The sequence below is a fragment of the Phalaenopsis equestris genome, unplaced genomic scaffold (assembly GCF_001263595.1).
Source record: "Phalaenopsis equestris unplaced genomic scaffold, ASM126359v1 Scaffold000036, whole genome shotgun sequence".
NCBI classification, from domain to species: Eukaryota; Viridiplantae; Streptophyta; class Magnoliopsida; order Asparagales; family Orchidaceae; genus Phalaenopsis; species Phalaenopsis equestris.
In genome coordinates, this window is record NW_018164478.1 from 30,602 (window position 1) to 53,340 (window position 22,739).

A 22,739-nucleotide genomic window follows, 5' to 3' on the forward strand; every position below is an offset into this window, starting at 1 on the left:
AATTTTTACCTAGGAAGACATTTTTCTCATTCAAACTTATAAACTTAACAATCTAAATACAAACTTGATTTGCAGAAGGAATCACAAAAAAATTGATATTTACCTTCTAAGCCTTCTCAACTTCTCGCTTCTTCCTCCCTCCTCTCTTTCAGCTTTAAACAGGTATGGTTTTTCTTTAATAGTTATCACAAAATTCAACTCACTCGCTTTTTTATACAATTTTTTATCACTGCAATTAGATGTCGTGAACATGTTTTTTTTGGCTGTTGAAATGATTGTTATTTCTTGTTTCTGTATAATTATATTTTGTTTTATTTTTATGATTTCTTCTTTGCCAGCCTTTTTAGTTCTTTATATGTGCTTTTTTATGCTTTTAGAATTATTACTGATTATTGGATAGCAATGTCCTTGAAAATGCAGAAGGGAAAGGAACAAGGAATGTTTAGGCAAATTGATGAAATTTTATTTAATAATGACTATCCAAGCTACCAGTGCCTGGTGTCACTTGCAGAACAATCTATGCAGTTGGTTTGCGAGGTTAAAGGTAACCCCCTTTATTTTATTTCAAGAGATTCAATGTGGATTTCATAGTAACTTATTATTGATCTACAGGCAATTGATTGATGAAGTAACCGCTCCTTTTCTGTTCTTGAGCTGAGCACTACTATTTTATTTGAAAATTTCTTGTCACATCTTCAGTAAATAAATCTTTTATGGACAGTAATGAAGAAAATCTATAGAGGTTCTGAAACATTAAATTAATATTTGTTAGCGTTAGAAGTTATTAGTATTGATTTATTTTCTTTCCGGTTATTTTCTATTTGTTAGAAGTTATTGGTATTGATTTATTCTCTTATCAGTTATTTTCTATTTCATGTATTCCCTACTTTGTCTTTTCTTTTATGTCAGGGTAGTTATTAGGAAAATAATTAGTTCAGATTGATATGAGGGTTATGTTTTTTCTATTTTATAATTCATGTAACCTTCATTTATATCCCTTTTCATATCATTGAAATTATCTTGCTCAATTCCTAAAATCTACATGTTATTGGGGCCACGAGATTTAACCCAAGCTAGCAGGATTCTTCTCCAGCCATCGAAATCTTCGCCTGCTGGTCTATAGCTGCGTGTCCTCCCTTCTCCAGACGCTGGACTCCCTTTTTACAACTAAACTTCCTGTTGGACCTTCCCTAAGTCAGCAACCGGACCCCCTTTGTGCAGCCAATTTTCTTCCCTGCAGGTTTTCCTGAGCCAAAATCCTTCTAATCGCCGAACTTCCTCCCAAGAACCGCTAAACTCCTTTTTTGCAGTTGAATCTTCATTTTGCCTAACCAGATCTCCCTAGTGCTGATTAGAGATCCTTGCAGTCCTTGTTCGTTGGTAGCCATGTCTCGACATCCAAACATCTCCTTTGGCTCCATCGTAGCCATGGATGATTTCTGAACAACAGAGGTTCTGTCTGACACAGTTTTTGAATCTACTGGAGGATCTCCATCCATCCCCATCCCTCCGCAGACTGGAGGACTTGAAACCAAAGGAATTTCCCGATTACCACTCAATGGCTCCAATTTCCTTAAATTGTCTCAAGTTGTTTTGTTGTTCGTCAAAGGTAGGATTAAATTTGGTCACCTTACGGGAATGATTCGTGAATCTCAGATGACTAACCCAACATATGTTGCGTGGGAAGTGAAAAACTCCATAGTTATGTCATTGTTGGTTAAAGACCTTTATTGGACGTTCTTACCTGTTTTCTTCCGTTCGTAAGTGTCATCTGGACTATTATTCGTGATACCATCTCGGTTGTTGGTAATTCTGGACAACTCTATGATCTTTCTAATAAGATCTGCGAGGCTAAAAATGGGTTGAAGACGTTGACCCAATACTACAATGACTTGGTTGCTTTATGGATGTAATGTGACCTCTGTTATGACTACACTTGGGACTCACGTGCAGATCATTTCATTTTCCAAATAATCTTGAAAAGAAGCACATGTTTCGATTTCTGGCAGGTCTGAATAAGAACTTGATGAAGTTCGCGACTGTGCTGATTCTGACCCTCTTCAACCTGTATATTTTTCACGGAGGTCTTGTCATGCTCAACAACTCAACTCTTCAACCGAGTCGTCATCCTGTGTCTTCAACAATACTCCACTCTACCATACCGTTGTGAGCCAATCACTCCACATTTGACTTTTGCTACAAACCCTACTATACTCATGACAAGTGTTGGAATCTACATTAGAAACCAACAAATAGTCTTCAACCAAATCTTCTGCGCGAAAGGCCTTGCCACGACCTTAGAATCAACTATTATTCAGCCGATTCATACTCGGACCATTTTCCGCTCACCAGACACTATTAAGAATCAGATGAAACACTTGATTAAGTAGCTTGGTTTTAGTTCTCCTTCGGCCCATCGACTTCTCATGTCCGTCAAGGTAATATCTCTATGGCACTCGCCGGTTTTCCTTATTCTAACTCGTGGATTATTAATTTAGGTGCCACAAACCACATGATTGGGTGTTCTCACTTTTTCTCGATATTCTCTCCGTGTTTCGGGCGAGATTCTGTTAAAATTACCAACGACTCATATAATTCCATTGGCGTAAAGGGTCGGTTGTATTAACAACAGGGTTGACATTGGGATCCATATTACATCTTCCTTTGCTTAAGTGCAACCTCTTGTCAGCCAGTAAGTTAACATGTGACCTTAATTGTATTGTTCATTTTTCTTATAATGTTTGTGCCTTTTAGGATTATTGTATGAGGAAGATGATTGGAATTACTAAATGGGTAGCAAGACTCAGTTTTTTTCAAGAAAATTACATGGATAATATTGACAATCAATATCGTAGTTGTAGTTTTTCATTTTTAACTGCATGTCCAACTATGCGTTTACATTATCTTTTGGGTCATCCCATCTTTAAATAATTATACCTTTGATGTTTATTGATAAATATCCATCTTCTTTTAATTGTGAAATTTATCAATTAGCTAAACATCAATGTGTACCATATTCATCTCACCCTTACACTTCTTCCTATCTTTTCTCACTTATTCATAATGACTTAAGGGGATCCTCTCGAACTCAGAGCTATAGCAATAAGCAGTCATTTCTTACTCTAATTAGTAACCACACTAGAATGATTTGAGTCTATATATAAAAGATAGATATGGAGTTCTGGTTATTTTTAAATATTTTTACTTATTCATTTTGACCCAATTCAAAGCCTCTATTCAAGTCCTTCAGACCGACAATGGTTGTGAGTACTTTAACTCTGTATTAGGAGAATCTTGGTTATTAAGGTCATCCTCCATCATAGCTTCTGTATGGATATCCCTCAACACAATGGGATAGTCGAGCGGGAAAATAGAGATCTTCTCGAAGTTGTTCATTTTTGTATGTTTCAAACTAATGCTCCTAAAAGTTTTTTGGTTGATGTCGTCCTTATTGCCACCTACCTCACCAATAGAGTTACCAAAAAGATACACAACTTTCGGATCCCTCTATCCATCTTGATGTTTTGCTTTTCTACCAATAAGTTCTTCTCCACATTAGATCCTAAAATATTTAGATGCATGACCTTTGTTCGGAGCGCTTTCTTAACCTCTAGTAAACTTGATTCTCGCTCAATTAAATGCGCCTTCTTCAGCTATTTCACCAGTTAAAAAAGCTATTGGTATTTTAATCTAGCACCAATAAAATCTTTGGCAGTGCAGACATCTTATTTTTTTCAAAGTCCCTTTCTCCCTTAACACTGCCTTAAGTGAGAATGAGCTTGAATTTTTGGACACTATTTCCTTTTTGACTATGTTGGACATTCTACCTAATTCTACGACCACGATGTCCGAGGAACCCTCAACTCCATTGGATTTGCCACCAGCCAGACCAACATCACCATCATCCTCTCTGTGTGTCTATAATCATCGTACAAAACCCTTTGTTGAGACTCTTCCCAATGCTCCTATCGTTGAGCCCGCTGCCCATTGCAGGGCTTGAAGTCCGCTCTAACTGACGTCCCCGGAATGATGCTTTCTCAACTTATGGGGTCTCTCCTGAACCGAGTAAAGAGTTGAATTCCCCCATTTAGGTAAGCAAACAAGTATGATCTTGCACTCATTTTCCCATGACGAAATACGTCTCATCCGATAGCTTATCTCCGATCTGCAAAGCATTTGTCACATCCTTGAAGGATCGTTCTTCTATCCACTATTGAGGCAACATTGGTTGATCCATTCTGGAAGGCTGCTATCATGGACAAGATGAATGCTCTTCAATGAAACCATACCTGGAATGTGGTTGATCTTCTCTGAGAAATAAAATGGTGAGTTGTAGGTGGATTTTCTGCACCAAATTTTACTTCGATGGATCCTTTGAACACAACAAGGTGCAGTTGATCGCCAAATGATATTTACAAACTTATGGGGTTGACTATTAAGAGACATTTGTTCTGGTAGCTAAACTAAATACCATTCGGGATTTGTTATCCCGAGCTGTGAATATTGATTGGTCTTTGCTTAAGTTGAACTTAAAAAAATGCTTTCTTTAACGACGATCTCGCTGAGATGTATATGTCTCTCTCACCAAACTTTGACTCTATGTTTTCTTGTTAACAAGCGCACCGATTGCGTAAGTCTATCTATGTCTTGAAACAATCTCCACTAGCCTAGTTCAACAAATTTACGTAAGTTGTAGTGGGCCATGGTTTCTCTCAGGCCCAGTCTGATCATACACTGTTTTTCCCCCATTCTTCTGGTGACCTTATTGTCATCATTATCATCTATGTCGACAACATCGTGCTCATATGTAACTATCATTCGGCCTTGGATTATCTCAAAGACACACTGACCACATCTTTTGAGATGAAAGACTTATAGTATTTTCTAGGAATTGAAGTAGCTCAGTCCTCTCGGGCATTGGCCTTTCCCAACGTAAATATGTGATAGATTTACTGACTGAAACTAATCAACTTCTTTGCTAACCGGTAGGTGTTCCGATGGACCCCAATGGGAAATTGACAGAATTTCCATTGGTTCTTCCGGTGAACAAAACACTCAACCAATGCCCAGTAGGTAAACTCATTTATCTCACCCATACACTCCCAAATATTTTTCACGCGGTTAGTATTGTAAGTCAGTTTATGCATGACCTCTACGAGCACCATCTCACGACTTTCTATTAGATCCTCCACTACTTAAAAGACACGCTAGGAGCAGGTTTGTTGTTCTCTCGTCGCACCTCTCGCTATGTTGTAGTTTATATGTATGTTGATTGGGCCGGGTCCATCCAAGATCGACGTTCTATCATAGGTTATTGCTCATTCGTGTGGGAAAACCTTGTCATGTGGAAAATTAAGAAACAATATGTGGTTGTACTTAGCAGTGTTGAAGCCTAGTTTCCTTTTGTCATTAAGGGTGTGTTAAGCCCTCTAGTTACACATCATACTCCGCGAGTTACGTATGCTGGTCACTAATCCTCTGTAAACCTTGTCATGTGGAAAATTAAGAAACAATATGTTGTTGTACTTAGCGGTGTTGAAGCCTAGTTTCCTTCTGTCATTAAGGTTGTGTTAAGCCCTCTAGTTACGCATCATACTCCGCGAGTTACGTATGCCGGTCACTAATCCTCTGCAGATGTTTTATGAAAATAAAGTCACTATCAACATTGCTTATGATTCGTTCCACATGATCGTAACAACTATGTGGAAATTGACTTTCACTTTATCATGGAAAAAAATATTCTAGAGAGATTTGTGATGTTTGTTCTCTCCACTGACCATCTGGTAGTAGGGCTGTCAAAATGACTCGTTGCTCGCAAACAGCTCGTGTTCGATTCGTTCGCCAAGCAAATGAACAAAAAATGAATAATTTATTTGCACTCGATATATAAACGAGCTGAACACAAACAAAATTTCGTTCGTTTGTTTTCAACTCGTTTTGGCTCGAAATTTTATATATATATATATTTATATATTTATATATAATTGATATGAGTACTATTTTTAAATATATTTTTAAATATTTTAATTGACTACAAGGCTACAAAGATTTTTAATCAATTAAATTTAGTTAAAAAAATAGAATAAATATATTTAAATTCTATTTAATTGAGCATTTTAGTATAAATAATAAGATGTAAATCTCGCCTCTTCCCTTCACATCCTACAACTGCGTGACTCGGGTTATCAAAATGACTCATTGTTCACATACAACTTGTGTTTAGCTCACTGAGCAAACGAGCGGAATATAGTAAAATTTTTTGAGCACGATATATGAATGAGCTGAACACAAACAATGTTATTTTTTCACGAGCTGAATAAGAGCAGAGCTTGGGCTCACTCAAGCTCGGCTTGTTTACACCCTTAACTGACAAGATATTCTCATAAAGAATATTCTTCTGTTGTTATTTGACTATTTCAAATCCAAGTTGAACATGATTGACATATATGCTTCAACTTGAGGGGAAGCTTCAGAAGTTATTAGTATTTACTTATTTCCTTTCCAGTTATTTCCTATTTGTTAGAAATTATTATTATTGATTTATTTCTTTTCTGATTATTTCCTATTTTATGTGTTTTGTTTTATCTCCGGGTGGTTATTAGGAAATGAATTGATTCCTAATGATATGAGTGTTATGTATTTCCTATTTATATTTCATATAATATGTTTTTTACCACTTTTCATATTAATGAAATTATCCTGCTCAATTCCTAAAACCTACCGTTAGAATTAATGGCTAATATACTAATGGCATATTAATTTTTCTACTCCTTATATCGACAAGACTATTTATCCTCACACAAGTTAAATAGAAACTCGAGCATAGGGTCAAAATAACTCAAACATAGGCTATTGCTAGTATGTCCTTCCAACTTTTTAAGAACAGCGCATTTAGCCAAGTTGGAGCCTAGTGATATCGCTTGAAGTAGAGAACATCAAAGAAATACAATAAACAGTCATCAAAACTATTTCTAATTTTGCAAAGCAATGATTTCTTCTTTTTTTTTTTTGAATTGCAATTTCTTTGCTACTTGATATCTTTCTTTTTTATCAATTCAGAGCCTTTATTGCTACATCATGAAACTTCATTATCATGTTTTGCTCTAAAGATAAATATATTTAGAAATTACGCCCATTCAGTAAAAAAACCTTTAGCTTCTGATTTGACACATCTTGCTGCCGTTCCATTGTTTTTCAAAAAAGGTCTCACTTATATCCATTATCAGAATTCTGTTAATTTTATTTAGTGCTTGACCTTTAATTTTTTATTCTTTTTGGTGATATATTAAGGCATTTAGGAATTATCCTCCCTAGCTCATGCTCATTTATAATTTTTGTTTGTACCTCCGGTTATTGGTTTTCATTATTGAACACCCATTCCACTATTTATATATTTTACCATGTCAGATTTTTTTTTTTTTGCACTAAAAAAAAGCAATAATTTTATGATTAATTAAATTGCAGCAGTAAAGGCTGTTTTCCTCTCAACCATCATTTGGAGCATGAAAATCAAAATAGCATTATTAAGCAAGCCTTTTTTTTGCCTATATTGTACAAGCTTCTTGCTTTCTGGGTGCTGCGTTGCTCTTCTTGTCCACAAGAAATTTATGCATTTTTTTGTCCTATCTCAATTTAATTCATTCTCATGTTTGTTTTTCAGAAATCGGTTCATCAAAGTTTTTCAGGCTGGATGATTCAAAGGTTTTATGTTGGCTGTGCTGTAAGGTGCTACCATTTTTTTTCCTAACAAAATTTCATATCCAGACTCTCTTATATTCTTTAACGACCTTCAGATGTGGAGTGTAGAGCTCTATAATTTGTTATTAGCTCAAAGTAAACCGAAATTGTGGACCTTATGCCTGCTAACTGCCATTTTTCTTTATTTTTCTGAGGAGTTTCCGGACACATTGCCTCTGCATTTTCAGTTTTTATTGCAATTTTTTTTCCCTTCATTTGGTTTTGTAGGTTTCGGTTTGAGTTGACTTCACATTTGAAGCCAATCATCCAGAACTTTTCTAAGGCCTTCTCAAGCTTCCCGTCGTAGAGCATAAAAAATATATAACTATCATAATAATTATAAAGATGACCTATTTTGTAAAACAACCCCTTTTAACTTGTTTAAATTATTTAAATTAAAGATTTAATAGTGGGAGGTTTCACAATAGAATGTTGTTGGTTTACTTCATTTTGGAAGCCATTTTTTTATTCTATTTCAAGTGCCTATCTTAGAACCTGCAAAAGTATGTATCTATTATAGTAATGACTTGGCTATCCCCCTCATATATGGCTTAAATTATGAAAATCAAAATTTTAAATAAGTTCTTCATTTTTTATGAGTACATTTAACTTTGTTATGGAAAGTCATAAATCCAAATCTTGTATATTGGGAAACTTGATATGAGACAGCCTAACTAGAGGAGATCTAATTACAATATCTTTTTTATATTACAATTATTTGAAATCTTGAGAGCTGAGAATGTGTATAAATATGTAATATATATTTTCAATTGTGAACAATAAAGGAAGCTGTTTTTTTCACATGGTATCAGAGCTTCGTTAAATTGTTCCTGTCTGCCACTTGTCTTCGATGTTAGCCTTTGGGAATTGTTCGTCTTCATTTGCGGCTCTAGCTCAGTCCGACTTTGTCGACTGCTTCCTGCGACATTATCGTCTGCTGCTCAGGGTCATTCCGACTTCGTCGAAGTCTTCGATTGCTTCCTACGGCATCATCATCTGCGTCTTGGGCTCGCTTCAACTTCATTGAAGTCTTCCACTACTTGCCGCGACATCATCTGCGCTCGAGTTCGTTCCGTCTTCGTCAAAGTTTTCAACTACTTACTGCGACATCATCATTTGCGGCTCGAGCTCATTCCGGCTTCGTCGAAGTCTTTGAATTCTTCCTGCGATTCATCTACTTCGAACGTCATCTGCATTTATCTTGAAGCATCAGTTGCATCATGTTGTTGTTTGCTTGCTCGATCTGAGTCGACAAGATTAGGGAATCAACGAAGTCGACACCTCCTTAGGTCAATTTCCTCGATTGCTATGTTATGTTGTCTGCTTCTTTTACTTAGGTTGATTTCATCGTTTGCTGTGTTCGACTTTTGTTTGGCTTTCCAATTCTAATTTTTTCGTTTATTCGGTAATCATTCTAGTTATTTGTCTCATAGTGCTTTGAAAATTTGTTCTTTAGCATGGAATGAAATCAATTATAACCGGTTAACACAAACACCTTGTGACAGGTTCAGTTTCATCAGTGGCTAAGATTACAAAAACTTAATTGATCCGGTTAACACAAACACCTTGTGACAGGTTCAGTTTTATCAGTGGCTAAGATTACAAATGAGAACTTAATTGAAATCAATTATTTTATTGGAATAAAATTGTGAGACTCTATCTAAGGAGTATTTATCAAGACTCACTTCATTGATAATTCTCCACTTGGGAGTGAGCCACATTATTATGAGTGGATGAGAGTGAATGCTCGACTATTGATAAAAATATAGAACTCTATTGAACCTGATTAATCCGGTCATATCACTTGAAGACTAGACCTCACTAAAAATGAGGTCAACATCCGGTCATATCACTCAATTGAGACTGTTAAAGTTGTTTTAGAGGATTTGACGTTTGTGTTTTATGGAAGAAAATATCTCTCAAATTTTTGATGTATGCAATGAGCTTTATTAAGTTGGACAATATAATCGGTCACTTAACACGTATGACATGCACTTTAAACAGGTGTACGAAGAATTGAACGCACTAATGCCTTTCAATATTGATATCGGGATTCAACAAGGCTTGAAGATAACAAATGGTTATTATGAGTTTTCTAATAGACCTCAAATCTCAATATGAACGTGTCAAATCACAGATATTATGTGACCCTGAATGTACTACTCCGAGGGAAACTTGTACTAGAGTACTGCGTAAAATGCTGAGTTGTCAGACCTCATCTGCACAACAACTTAGTGCTTTTATTAGTCAGAAACATAACATACATCGTTAAACCTTAGTCTCAGGACATTTACAGAAGTGAAACTCAAAATTTGGAAACCAAGGGTCAAAGTTAGTGTGCTAATACTATGATGATTCTAGTCACGGAGAGAACATGTTTGAAGTTGCTGAAAAAGAACCAAAAGGGTTCTAAATCACAGTCAGCTCACATGGTTACTACTAATGAGTTTTTTTTGAGTTAGATTTTCTCGATCTCTGCTGGTGAATATGCTAAGTTCATCAAGTTTCAGGAAGCATCCAAGAAATTCTTATCCATCACTGCCCTTGCTGAGTCAGGTAAGAATGATACATGTCATCTTTCCTCTTCCACGCAACGAGTCATTGATTATGGTACTACAAGTTATATGAAGAGTAATCCAAAACTCTTTTCTACCTTTCATAAGCAGATGTCTTCCGTCACCCTAACAAATGGATCTATTTCTAATGTCCTTGGTTCTGGTACCATCAATATTACACACATCTCAGTTTACCTCATCTTTGCTTTTAATCTTGATTCTTTCAGGAAAAATACACGTGCTCTTAATTACTGTATCTTATTCTTTCTCGATCATTGCCTATTTCATGATCTCATGACAGAGAAGATTATTAGTAAAGAATGAGATTAAGAGGGCTATACATTTGGATAATGAGGTATCTCGCTCTTTAGCCTGTTCCAACACTATCTTTTTTTGAGATTCATTGTAGATTATGACATTCATCACTATCAATACTGAAAAGTTGTTTCCTCAGCTTAAGTAGTTTTCATCTTTAGATTATTAGTCGTGTTAATTTGTTAAGCACCATCATTTGCATTCCAGAGTTAATAAAAGAGTAAGTCATAGTTTTAAGTTGGTTGATTATGATGTGTGGGGATCTTGTGCTATTTTATCTAATGGTTTTAGATATTTTCATTTTTATAAATGATTTTTCTCGTATGAATTGGATTTTTTGTGAAATCTCATATTGAGTTACTGTCACATTTGATTCCTTTTATGTCGAAATTAAAACTTAATTCAATGTTTTAGTTAAGATTCGAGAAGTGACAATGCCAAGGAATATTTTTCTGCACAATTTCAAAAGTACATACCAAGATGAGATGCTTCACCAATCATCCTATGTTTATGCTCCATCCCAAAATAGAGGAGCTGTGAGAAAAAAAATAGACATCTTCTTGAGATGGTTAGAACCATTTTGTTTCAAATGAATGTGTCTAAATAGTTATGGGTCGATGTAGTTTCTACTGCATGTTTTTTGATCGATTGGATGTTTTATTGTTCTACAAACCCATACGCTCGACCAAGTTTTTTTTTTTCAGCTAGCTTTCCCATTCCTATTGAATGACACATATTTGGACATACCTGTTTTGTTTGTGATACTCGTCCAAAAATTTCTAAAGTGGACCCTAAGACATTGAGGTGTGTCTTAATAGGATATTCTTGTCTACCAAAAGTGTATCGATGTTTTTCCTCTCTTAAACATGTACATGATTTATGCTGATGTTACCCTTTATGAGAAAACCCCATTTTTTGTTACTCATCGGTGCCTAAATCCTCATAAGATTCTGATGAGTTGTTATTGTATCACATAGTAAGTTCAAATTCTGCTCCAACTCCACCTCTAGTGCCTCATCCTAGATTAACTATCACTAATATTTACTCGAGAAGACCTTTTTCCCCTGATCCTAGCCTGACACCAATACCATCTTCCTCTGTGGATCCTCCCTTAGTGACCTTGATTTACTTATTGCCCCTCTAAGAGATAAACGTGAATGTGTCTATCACATTTTCTCTTGTGTTAAATATAATTAGTTATCTTCAAATTCTTGCTGGTTTGGTGCTTCTCTTGATTTTGTTGAGGTTCCAAGATCTGTTCAGCAAACGTTATCTCATTATGGATGGCGGGCAACGATGCTTGATGAGTTGAGCCCTTTAACTGAAAATGGAACTTGTGAACAAGTTGAACTATCTTATGGCAAGAAGCCTATTGGCTGTAAGTGTGTCCTAGCATTTTTGTTTTAGTTTGATGGATCTGTAACTCATCTCAAAGCTCAGTTGGTTGTTAAGGGCCATACTCAAACTTATAGGATCAAGTACTTGGACGCCTCTCTGATAGCTAAGTTGAAATTGTATCGCCTACTTCTGTCCTTGGCGGCAATAAATAATTGGCCTCTGCACCATTTGGTTGTGAAAATTTTTTTCTGCATGGTGATCTTTTGGAAGAGGTATACATGGAGCAACCTCCTAGGTTTTTTGCTCACAAGGAGTCTAGGAAAGTATGTCGTCTTCAAAAGTTCTTCTATGGATTGTAGTGAAGTCTTCAAGCATGGTTTGTTCAAAAGTTCTTCTATGGATTGTAGTGAAGTCTTCGAGCATGGTTTGAAAATTTTGCGAAGTGGAAGGGTGGTTTGGGAGCAGAAAAGTAGAAGCAATTACACTGTATTCTATAAGCAACCTGTTTCATAAATTATTCTGTTGGTGGTTTATGTTGATGATAATATTATTACTGGAAGCGATGCACAGAGAATTGATATGGATCAAATGTGAAGCACCGACGAATCACACATATTATGCATGTCGTTCAACTAATATACGAATCAGAGTCCACATATCGATCCAATAAGGAACGTGCGAATTCTGATTTGTATAATACAAAAATTTTGATCAGTATCCCTCTTGTGAGTTTGTGATCTCCACTAAAAGTCTCCGTAGTCTTCCTCGGACATTCCTCCGATCTCTCCGACCAATTGCTTGCAAAGTCCTTGCCACTCTCTTAAAAATTCACTTTCTCGCACACACAGACGTTATTTAAAACGAAAGAGTTGCTTTTACCAATTGCGCTAGAGATCTCTCCTCTTCCCCAGAGATTTTGCGTTTTGTAGACTTGGAAGATGCCACATTGGTAGAAACCAGCTTAACTCCACAATGCTGGTTCGTCAATACTGGGGGGACACCAGAATGTTGTAGCTGTGAAGAAGTATTGATGGATTGAGTAGGCGGCACTTTAGCGCCCATCGAAGTGGATCTGTGCGCTACATGGTTTTTGGAGGGGCACCTATGGACCCCATACTTTTGTGCTAATGTGCTAGACTTTGAAGGGGGCTTCTCCGAGGCGCCAAACTCTAAGCACGTGGGTAGCACCTTGACACCACTCAAGGTAAAAAGGCCTTCTAGCTTGGTGGCTCCTATGGACTCGTCTGAATCAAATTCCTTCTATTTTGCTCCAATATCTGCTAAGATCTCTACACAACTTTTATAAGTACATGTGTTCTGCAATTGCACAAAAACACCTGAAAAAACGTAAATGAGAAAAAATAATAGAAAAAATTGTTAGAAAAATTTGATATTTTTTTATCACATAATTCAGACATATCAGAACTCTTATCATTGAAATTATTTCTTCAAAATCGGTTCGGTACTAAAGATCCGGGTTCCTTGAAGTACTTCTTGGGAATTGAGGTATCAATGTTCAAGAAAAATATCTTTCTATCTCAACGGAATTATGTGTTGGATTTTTTAGCTGAAACTGAAAAAATTAGCTGTCAAACCATGTAGCGCTCCAATGCTTCTTAAATAACAACTTGCCATGGATGGTTGAGTTTTTTAAGGATCTTGAATGGTATAAGTTAGTGGGAATTTTAAACTATCTCATAGTAACTCGCCTGACATTGCGTATTCAGTTAGTTCTATAAGTCATATATGTTTTCTCTCACAGTCCATCATTGATTAGCTTTGGAAAAAAATATTATTCTACCTCAAGGGAGCTTCTGAACAAGGTATTTTATATCAAGATCTTGAGCATAGAAATTTTGAATGTTTCTCTGATGTAAAATTGGGCAATTTCCAAGATATCAAATATCCATTACTGGATATTACATTTTTGTTGGTGGTAATTTGGTCTCATGAAAGAGTGAGAAATAAAATCTAGTTTCACAGTGAAATGCTAAATCTAAGTATCGAGCGATGACACAGGCTTCATGTGAATTCATGTAGGTATTCCAACTCTTGACCAAGATGGGTTTTAAGATGACTGTTCTAACAAAGTTGTGGTGTGATAACCAAGTTGCAATTTATATTGCCTCAAATCCTGTCTTTTATGAATGAACTAAGCACATTGAGGTAGATTGCCATTTTATTTGCAAAAAGATTCAACAGATTCTAACATGTACAGTTGATGTGAAGACTGGGGAACAACTAAGAGATATCTTCACAAAGGTTCTTAATGGAGCTAGTGTCACTTGTATTTATAACAAGATGGTCACGAGAAATATCTATGCTCCATCTTGATCGACAGTGTTGTGGAAAGTCATAAATCTAAATCTCGTGTATTAGGAAGCTTGATATTTGGCAACCCAATTGGAGAAAATCTAAGTACAAGATCTTTTCTATGCTAGAGTTATTCCTAATCTAGAGAGTTGGGAGTGTGTATGGATATGTATTATATATTTTCAACTGTGAATAAGGAGAAATGAAGTTTTTCCATCACAAACTTTATTATAACTGATGTTTTGCTGCTCAATTAAAACTACGCGCAACATGGATTGTCAATGTTATTTTTGGCATCATCCATTATGTATGAGGTACTCTTTCGACTTCATAATTCTGCCTCATCTCCATCTATACTCATTATCTAGTTTGATGTTGATTGGGTTGAAGATCCTATTGATCATATACCCCTAAATGGATTTAGTTTATTATCGGAACTTCTTCAATTTCTTAGTTAACTGGGAAACAAATGAGGGCTTCTCATATTGTCAAAGCTTAAATATCATGACCTTCTAGACATTCTAGGAGAATTTCTTTTGCTACAATGGTTACTCGCTTGCATGTGCATATTTTGTAACGGCCCTTTTATTGCTAATTGTGACTGCTTAAAATGATGCATGCTTTGAGAGAATCAATCATATTGACTTTGATTTACTTCATGTGCTGAGATCTCGACACACCATGCTATTGAAGATTTTGATTTGCGCTAACAAATTTTTTTTGCTTCCAATGGATTACTTGTTCTTGCAACCTAAGCAGGCATGGATTCAGAAATACTCTTGCCATTGGTCTCCCTTCGCCTTTGAATCAGCAGAATAGTTGCAAGGTCTGAGAATTTAAATTCATGGCTTTGATACCATTTTATTACGGCCAAAATCCGATCAGTCTAATGACCATGACAACCTAAGCTTACTCAACTTTTTGGCTGGGTGATGAGTTCGAGGATGAGGGTTTAGACCACTTGACGTAGCCCCAATTCCCACCACCATGCTATTAGAGTTCAGTAGAATAGTTATCCCTTCAAGTCGACCAGTTTCTTTGGGCATAGATGGTGTAATGCTCACTGTTGTCTAATTCGCAAATTTTTTATTATTATTTTCAAATATACATAATTTTTTTGAATTCCCTGAAATGCATCAAAATACTTTTATACAATTTTACATTTTGTAACAATGAAATTGATATATAATAGTATATATACATTATTACTATATTTTAGTTTAATACATTAACATAATTAATTTTTATTAAGCATTTAATGAAATTAACTCATCCTGTTAATTTATTCGACACTGTAGCTCTCCACTTTGCAGTATGTAGCAGCTGGCCGGATCATAGGGTGTAGATTTAAATAAAGGCATTTATTGCTAGACACTTAATTATATAGTTTACCTTATTTCTCCTCAATTCCATCGCTTCTTTCCCGCATCCTCTCATTTTTCGCAAGCCTGGGCATTCTTCGATTCCAACACTGTAGCTGGAATCATCATTTTTCGCAAGCCTGGGCATTCTTCGATTCCAACACTGTAGCTGGAATCATCATTTTTCGCAAGCCTGGGCATTCTTCGATTCCAACACTGTAGCTGGAATCAGAGACGGGGCGTTGGAGTGGACAGAGAGGCGAAGGTCTCGGGTAAGGCAGTTTTCAAGAAACAAAGAAGGGAAAAGGGAAGAATAAGAAGTAAAGGGTAAGAAGTGTAGGAAGAATTTGGGGAGAAATGGGTATTTCAGGTAAGATTGGTATTATTAAATACGTATCATTTCATCTTTTACGAAAGTAATTAGTGATATCCTCTGTTTTATTTGGAATAACAATTAATCAATTGAGGGTGCTGCTTGCTATCGGGTAGGTTGCTAAGAAGGGAGAAATTATTGATAAGAGGAATTTTAGAGGTGTGTTTATATATATATTTTAAAAAATGGACGACAACATGTGCCTGTCCATCCCATATGTGCTAATTCGACCTGGATGGTTTTGGACCCTAGACCGAGGGATTTACGCCGAAGTTGCCAACCAACAGTTCATATCTTGTGCACGCGCACATACACACACACACATATAATATATATACATACATTGAAAATGAAAATGTACATAAAGGTTGTATGAGAGGACCCAATAAAGGCGCCCTACCCATATGATACACAGACACTAGCATTCTAAAAATGATAAGACATAGATAAAACTCAAAAATTCAAAACTCGTAGAAAATAAGTTGCTAGGGACGAGCCAGCTTGGTCCTGCCTCTGCCCCTGGTTCTGGGAGCGGAGCCAATTGTTGAGTGTCGTGTTATTACTTGAAGTTACTAAAGTATCATCCATTAAGTTCCCAAGCCGGGGTGTGCCTCTATTCTTCTTTTTCTTATTAGATGTGTATACCTGCCATTCCTCATATGAAGACTGACTCATCTGATCAGTGTGGTCAACAGATTGTCAGGCATGTAGAAGAGGATGGGCCCCCAGCTCCTGACTAACAATAACAACTTTCTCATTCTGAAGAGATGGTCAACATGCCTCGTCAACACCTGTCAAGTGAACCATCAGCCAATACATCAGTTGGAAGAACATAAACAGTATTGTCTTCGGTAGTGGGAGGGAGAGGTGACATCGTGTCAACCAGTGTTTCAATAGTTTGTGGAATGCACTCGGGAGCGGAAGAGGGACATGTATGAAGTGGGGCAGATCCAGTAGTATTTTTACTTGGAGGTTTTAGATTTTGATGCAACTGATAACATTGAGAAAGTGAGTGTCCAAACATACGGCAGTGGGTGCAATAAAGAGGTATGTTTAAGTTCTGCTTGCTGCCAAAATCTCTGATTCTGTGTGTCAATCTATATCTCTCCCGGAAAAAGGTAAAGTAATATCCCGTTCGATCAAAATTCTGGCTTCAGATGGCCGAGTCAGATTTACTGTAGGCATATCAGTTTTGAGAGGTTTATCGGATACCATCGCTAAAGTGAAGAGGAGCTTTTGATCGTAAAGGTGAACCTTCAAATCTGGGAAGCACAACCAAACATGAATGGTAGGAGGTTCCACCGTCCATTTTAAAACCTTCTTCACCTGGTTGTCTATTCGAAGGAGTCTTCTTGCAAAGAAATGGGCGTAGTCTTCATCATTTGATAATTGAATGAGAATGCGCCAACCATCCAATTTACCAATCTTCCAACCCCCTTTCAGCTTCATTTGCTCAAAATCCTTTCGAATTAGCTCAAGTTTAGGGTTTATATATATATTGGGTATTGCTTTTAATTTTCGATTTTGTACTATGCTGAGTGGACATATCCTCTTGCTTGAGTATATATATATGGTGGTTTGTACTTGGAGGAATTAGACGTAGAAAAACTGTTTAGAGCTGAACATGGGGAGATCATTTTAAGGTAAATACCATGTGTTAATGCATGTTTAAATTAAGAATTTTTAAAAATCTGGTAATTGTGATTTCAACATATTGTAACAAAAAAATTGAATTTAAGGTAAATACCATCTGATATATTGATATGAAATTGAATTTAAAAATTTCTACATATTGTAACAAAAAAATAAAATTGAGCAAACACTACTGATTTTACTAATGTTATTATTTTTATTGAGTTGGTGGGCATGTTCATTAAAATAATTGCTTGTAGGTATATTTATACAAATATGTGCATACGAAAAATAATTTTTAACAGCTAAAATGATCAAAGAATTGTCACAAGTGTTTTAATAGATATATTTTAATATCGATACTCTGAGCAGGTAAAGATTGTAGGAAAATTTATAGAATTCTCGGCTCTTGGTATTTAGAATTGAACATATATGTTAGTATCAGGAGGGTTGTTCATAATTATTAACTTAAGCGATGACCAACATATATCAGCAGTTTTGTAGTAGACGAATTGAGTGGTCATAAAAAAAAATGAATTAAGTCAAAGTCTATGCTAGTTTAAGTGACATTTCTAAGATGATGAATTTTGAATATTAAACAATTAAAATGCACATATGGTTGTGCAAGGGATATATAAAATATGTACTTGTTACAGTTGTTTGTTCGTGATTGCTTTTATAGCATTCTTTATATATTTTATATGATTAAAATATGCTTGTTATGTACTGCTTCACTCATATTTGTCATTGTGGAGCATACTCGTTTTCTTTTCTTCTATAAAATCTTTCTTTAGCTATGATTATTTTATTGAGCTGTATCTCACTCCTATATTTTATTAATTTTCAATGCAGGGTAAGGAGTATCACGATGATTAGTTATATGTGACATAGTACAACTTTTGGGTTGTAAAGTTTTGGGAAGATTTTAAAGACTTTTGGGGTATATACTTTTCTGTGTTTAATGTTTAGCAACTTTGTTAAACATACGGCAGTGGGTGCAATAAAGAGGTATGTTTAAGTTCTGCTTGCTGCCAAAATCTGCTTGCTGCCAAAATCCCTGATTCTGTGTGTCAATCTATATCTCTCCCGGAAAAAGGTAAAGTAATATCCCGTTCGATCAAAATTCTGACTTCAGATGGCCGAGTCAGATTTACTGTAGGCATATCAGTTTTGAGAGGTTTATCGGATACCATCGCTAAAGTGAAGAGGAGCTTTTGATCGTAAAGGTGAACCTTCAAATCTGGGAAGCACAACCAAACATGAATGGTAGGAGGTTCCACCGTCCATTTTAAAACCTTCTTCACCTGGTTGTCTATTCGAAGGAGTCTTCTTGCAAAGAAATGGGCGTAGTCTTCATCATTTGATAATTGAATGAGAATGCGCCAACCATCCAATTTACCAATCTTCCAACCCCCTTTCAGCTTCATTTGCTCAAAATCCTTTCGAATTAGCTCAAGTTTAGGGTTTATATATATATTGGGTATTGCTTTTAATTTTCGATTTTGTACTATGCTGAGTGGTCATATCCTCTTGTTTGAGTATATATATATGGTGGTTTGTACTTGGAGGAATTAGACGTAGAAAAACTGTTTAGAGCTGAACATGGGGAGATCATTTTAAGGTAAATACCATGTGTTAATGCATGTTTAAATTAAGAATTTTTAAAAATCTGGTAATTGTGATTTCAACATATTGTAACAAAAAAATTGAATTTAAGGTAAATACCATCTGATATATTGATATGAAATTGAATTTAAAAATTTCTACATATTGTAACAAAAAAATAAAATTGAGCAAACACTACTGATTTTACTAATGTTATTATTTTTATTGAGTTGGTGGGCATGTTCATTAAAATAATTGCTTGTAGGTATATTTATACAAATATGTGCATACGAAAAATAATTTTTAACAGCTAAAATGATCAAAGAATTGTCACAAGTGTTTTAATAGATATATTTTAATATCGATACTCTGAGCAGGTAAAGATTGTAGGAAAATTTATAGAATTCTCGGCTCTTGGTATTTAGAATTGAACATATATGTTAGTATCAGGAGGGTTGTTCATAATTATTAACTTAAGCGATGACCAACATATATCAGCAGTTTTGTAGTAGACGAATTGAGTGGTCATAAAAAAAAATGAATTAAGTCAAAGTCTATGCTAGTTTAAGTGACATTTCTAAGATGATGAATTTTGAATATTAAACAATTAAAATGCACATATGGTTGTGCAAGGGATATATAAAATATGTACTTGTTACAGTTGTTTGTTCGTGATTGCTTTTATAGCATTCTTTATATATTTTATATGATTAAAATATGCTTGTTATGTACTGCTTCACTCATATTTGTCATTGTGGAGCATACTCGTTTTCTTTTCTTCTATAAAATCTTTCTTTAGCTATGATTATTTTATTGAGCTGTATCTCACTCCTATATTTTATTAATTTTCAATGCAGGGTAAGGAGTATCACGATGATTAGTTATATGTGACATAGTACAACTTTTGGGTTGTAAAGTTTTGGGAAGATTTTAAAGACTTTTGGGGTATATACTTTTCTGTGTTTAATGTTTAGCAACTTTGTTTATATTTTGGTGAAATTATTATGCACGCTTCCCTGTGTTGAGAATATGATTGAATATTGAATTGAATTGGATTGTGAATGTTTGTGACGATTGAATGAGGCTAATTCATCAACCATTGAGCTTATATTTGTGTAATTTAAGACTAATATTAGTGGACATTATGTCTGATTGAGTTGTCCATTCTATTGCACCCTTGTTTAACCCTAACGTGGGTCAACTTGGATGCGATAGATGTAACCAGAGAGGTGTTAACAATAACCCTCGACATTTTGTCACAGAATATATCAATGAAAGGAGCAATGAAGCGATTTCAACATTCATCGGAGACAATCAACAGATACATTTCAGTGGGGTTGAAGGCTCTTGTTAGTTTATCAATAACGATTTTCAAGTCAGAGGATCCGACTTTTGAGATGACTCAAATAAAGAATGCAAATGAACCATGATATATGCTATTTTTAAAGATAAATCTTTTTACACATTATATTCAGAAGTCCAAATGAGTAGTGTAATTCATACAACTTTCTTTAATTTATCAGAATTGTTTTAGAGCGATCAATGGAACACACGTTGATAGATGTGTATCAAATAATAAAACGATCGCATTCATTGGGCGTTGTGGATCACCAACACAAAATATGATGGCCGCATGTGATTTCAACATTTGTTTTATTTTGTTATGATTAGTTAGGAAGACAATGCAGATGACAATCGTATATTCGCTTTTATCTCAAGAAATATAAAACAAAACTTCCCTCGTCCACCTCCAGATTTGTTTAACTATTAATCATACTATTAGATATTTTTTTAGTTCATTACTAATTATTGTATTTGCACAAACATATTACTTGGCTGATGCTGGATATCCTTTACAAAGGGGTATCTGAGGTCATTTCTGGATAACAAATATCACATTCCTTAATTTTAAAGATCCAACAATGTTGCTCGGGACAGGAAATAAATTTTTAATAAGAGGCACTCGTTCTTACGCGGTTTAATTGAAAAAAAATATTTGAAGTATGAAAGAAAAAATGATTCATGTTGCGTGATATGCTGTCATATCCATTTCCGATGCTGGTGCAGATTGTAGTGGCTATAATGACTCTCTACAACTATATTCGACAACATCATTCACGAACGGGCGTAGACTTCAACATGACTTACGATGATCATTTACACGTCCCGCTTGAAGCATTCGATTATCACATAGGACAAACTATGCGCAGACGAAAAATCACAAGAAGGTTGCACCTAGGATGACGAAGGTGCTGGGGAAATGGTTAAATTGAGAGAGCGGATTACATACGCCATTGTTGGATGTTGAATGGACAAATTCTTGTTTATTTTATATAGTTCATGCTTATTTTTGTTTATTGAGTATTTGATATTGTTTGTTTAAGATTTTTATGCTGTTTATAAGTGTTTTTTTGTTTTCATTTTATTTCATTTCATTTCTTTTCTTTTGGTGGGTTTGAGAGGTCCATGATGAGACGTCTGACCTTATGAGTTATTATGGATGACATGTTAGTCACCGTTGGTTGGTGTCACATGTGAATATCTAATGAAGGCAACCGAGTTCTCTTCTTTTCGATGTTGCGGTTTTTGAGGTTTTTTTGGATTGCTCTTTTTGGTGATATGCATATTTAACACATAGAAGCTTGGTATTACGTGGGTTCAAAGCAACCAAGGACCCTTATTTTATAAGGTCTGTTGTCTTCTTGTAGTGACAAGTTCGTTGGTTGATTTATGGAGTTTTCTGAGACCTCACACCTTCATAAAACTGTAATTAATTACCACTTTTATCATTTTCTACTTGTTTATTTTATATAATTCATGTTTATTTCCGTTCATTGTATATTTGATTATGATTGTTTGGGTTTTTATGATGTTTGTAAGTGTTTTTTTCTTGTTTCATTTCTTTTGTTTTTCTTTTGATCGATTTGAGATGTTCATGATGAGACGTTAGACCTTTTGGGTTCCTATGGATGACCTGATTGTCGGTATTGGTTAGTGTCACATGTGAAATTCTATTGAATACAATCAAGTTTCTCTCTTTTTCTTGTGATACAGTTTTTGAGGTTCTTCTGGATGGTTTTTTCTGGTGATATGCATATGTGACCCGAACAAGCTTTGTATTACGTGGGTTAAAGATAATCAATGCCATTTTTTGACAAGGTCTGCTGTCTTCTTGTATTAACAGATTCGTTTGTTGGTATACTGAGTTCTCTGAGACCTCACGCATATTTAATTAATTATTTTTAAAGAAAATTTTTACTTGTGTTATGATTAATGTATTATTTTTCAAAACATTCAGGAAAGATGAGCTCGAAGATTTCTGACACCTCCCGAGTATTTCTGTGTCACTGTGGACTTTAGAGTTCTCTGCTGACATCACATTAGACACATAGCTACGAGAGATAGTTCTACAGGCGCCCGCAGAGATTCACGAAGAAGTGTGACTTCTTTCGATGGGCAGACAAGCTTGTAGATTCCACTGCCGAGAGTGATCGGGAATGTATGCTTCTT

General features: G+C 35.4%; 1 protein-coding gene across 2 annotated transcripts in view; it reads left to right on the forward strand.

Annotated features, from left to right (window-relative positions):
• The window catches only part of LOC110018982 (ribonuclease H2 subunit B), a 54,437-nt gene that overhangs the window by 13,424 nt on the left and 18,274 nt on the right, over window positions 1–22,739 (forward strand). The window contains exons 5-6 of one of the 2 annotated variants that reach the window (XM_020716494.1): window positions 421–544; window positions 7,661–7,720. In XM_020716494.1, the coding sequence (XP_020572153.1) occupies window positions 421–544; window positions 7,661–7,720 (184 nt within the window). Of the gene's footprint in view, window positions 1–420; window positions 545–7,660; window positions 7,726–22,739 lie in introns of both variants that reach the window. The other variant, XM_020716493.1, reaches the window with a different exon arrangement.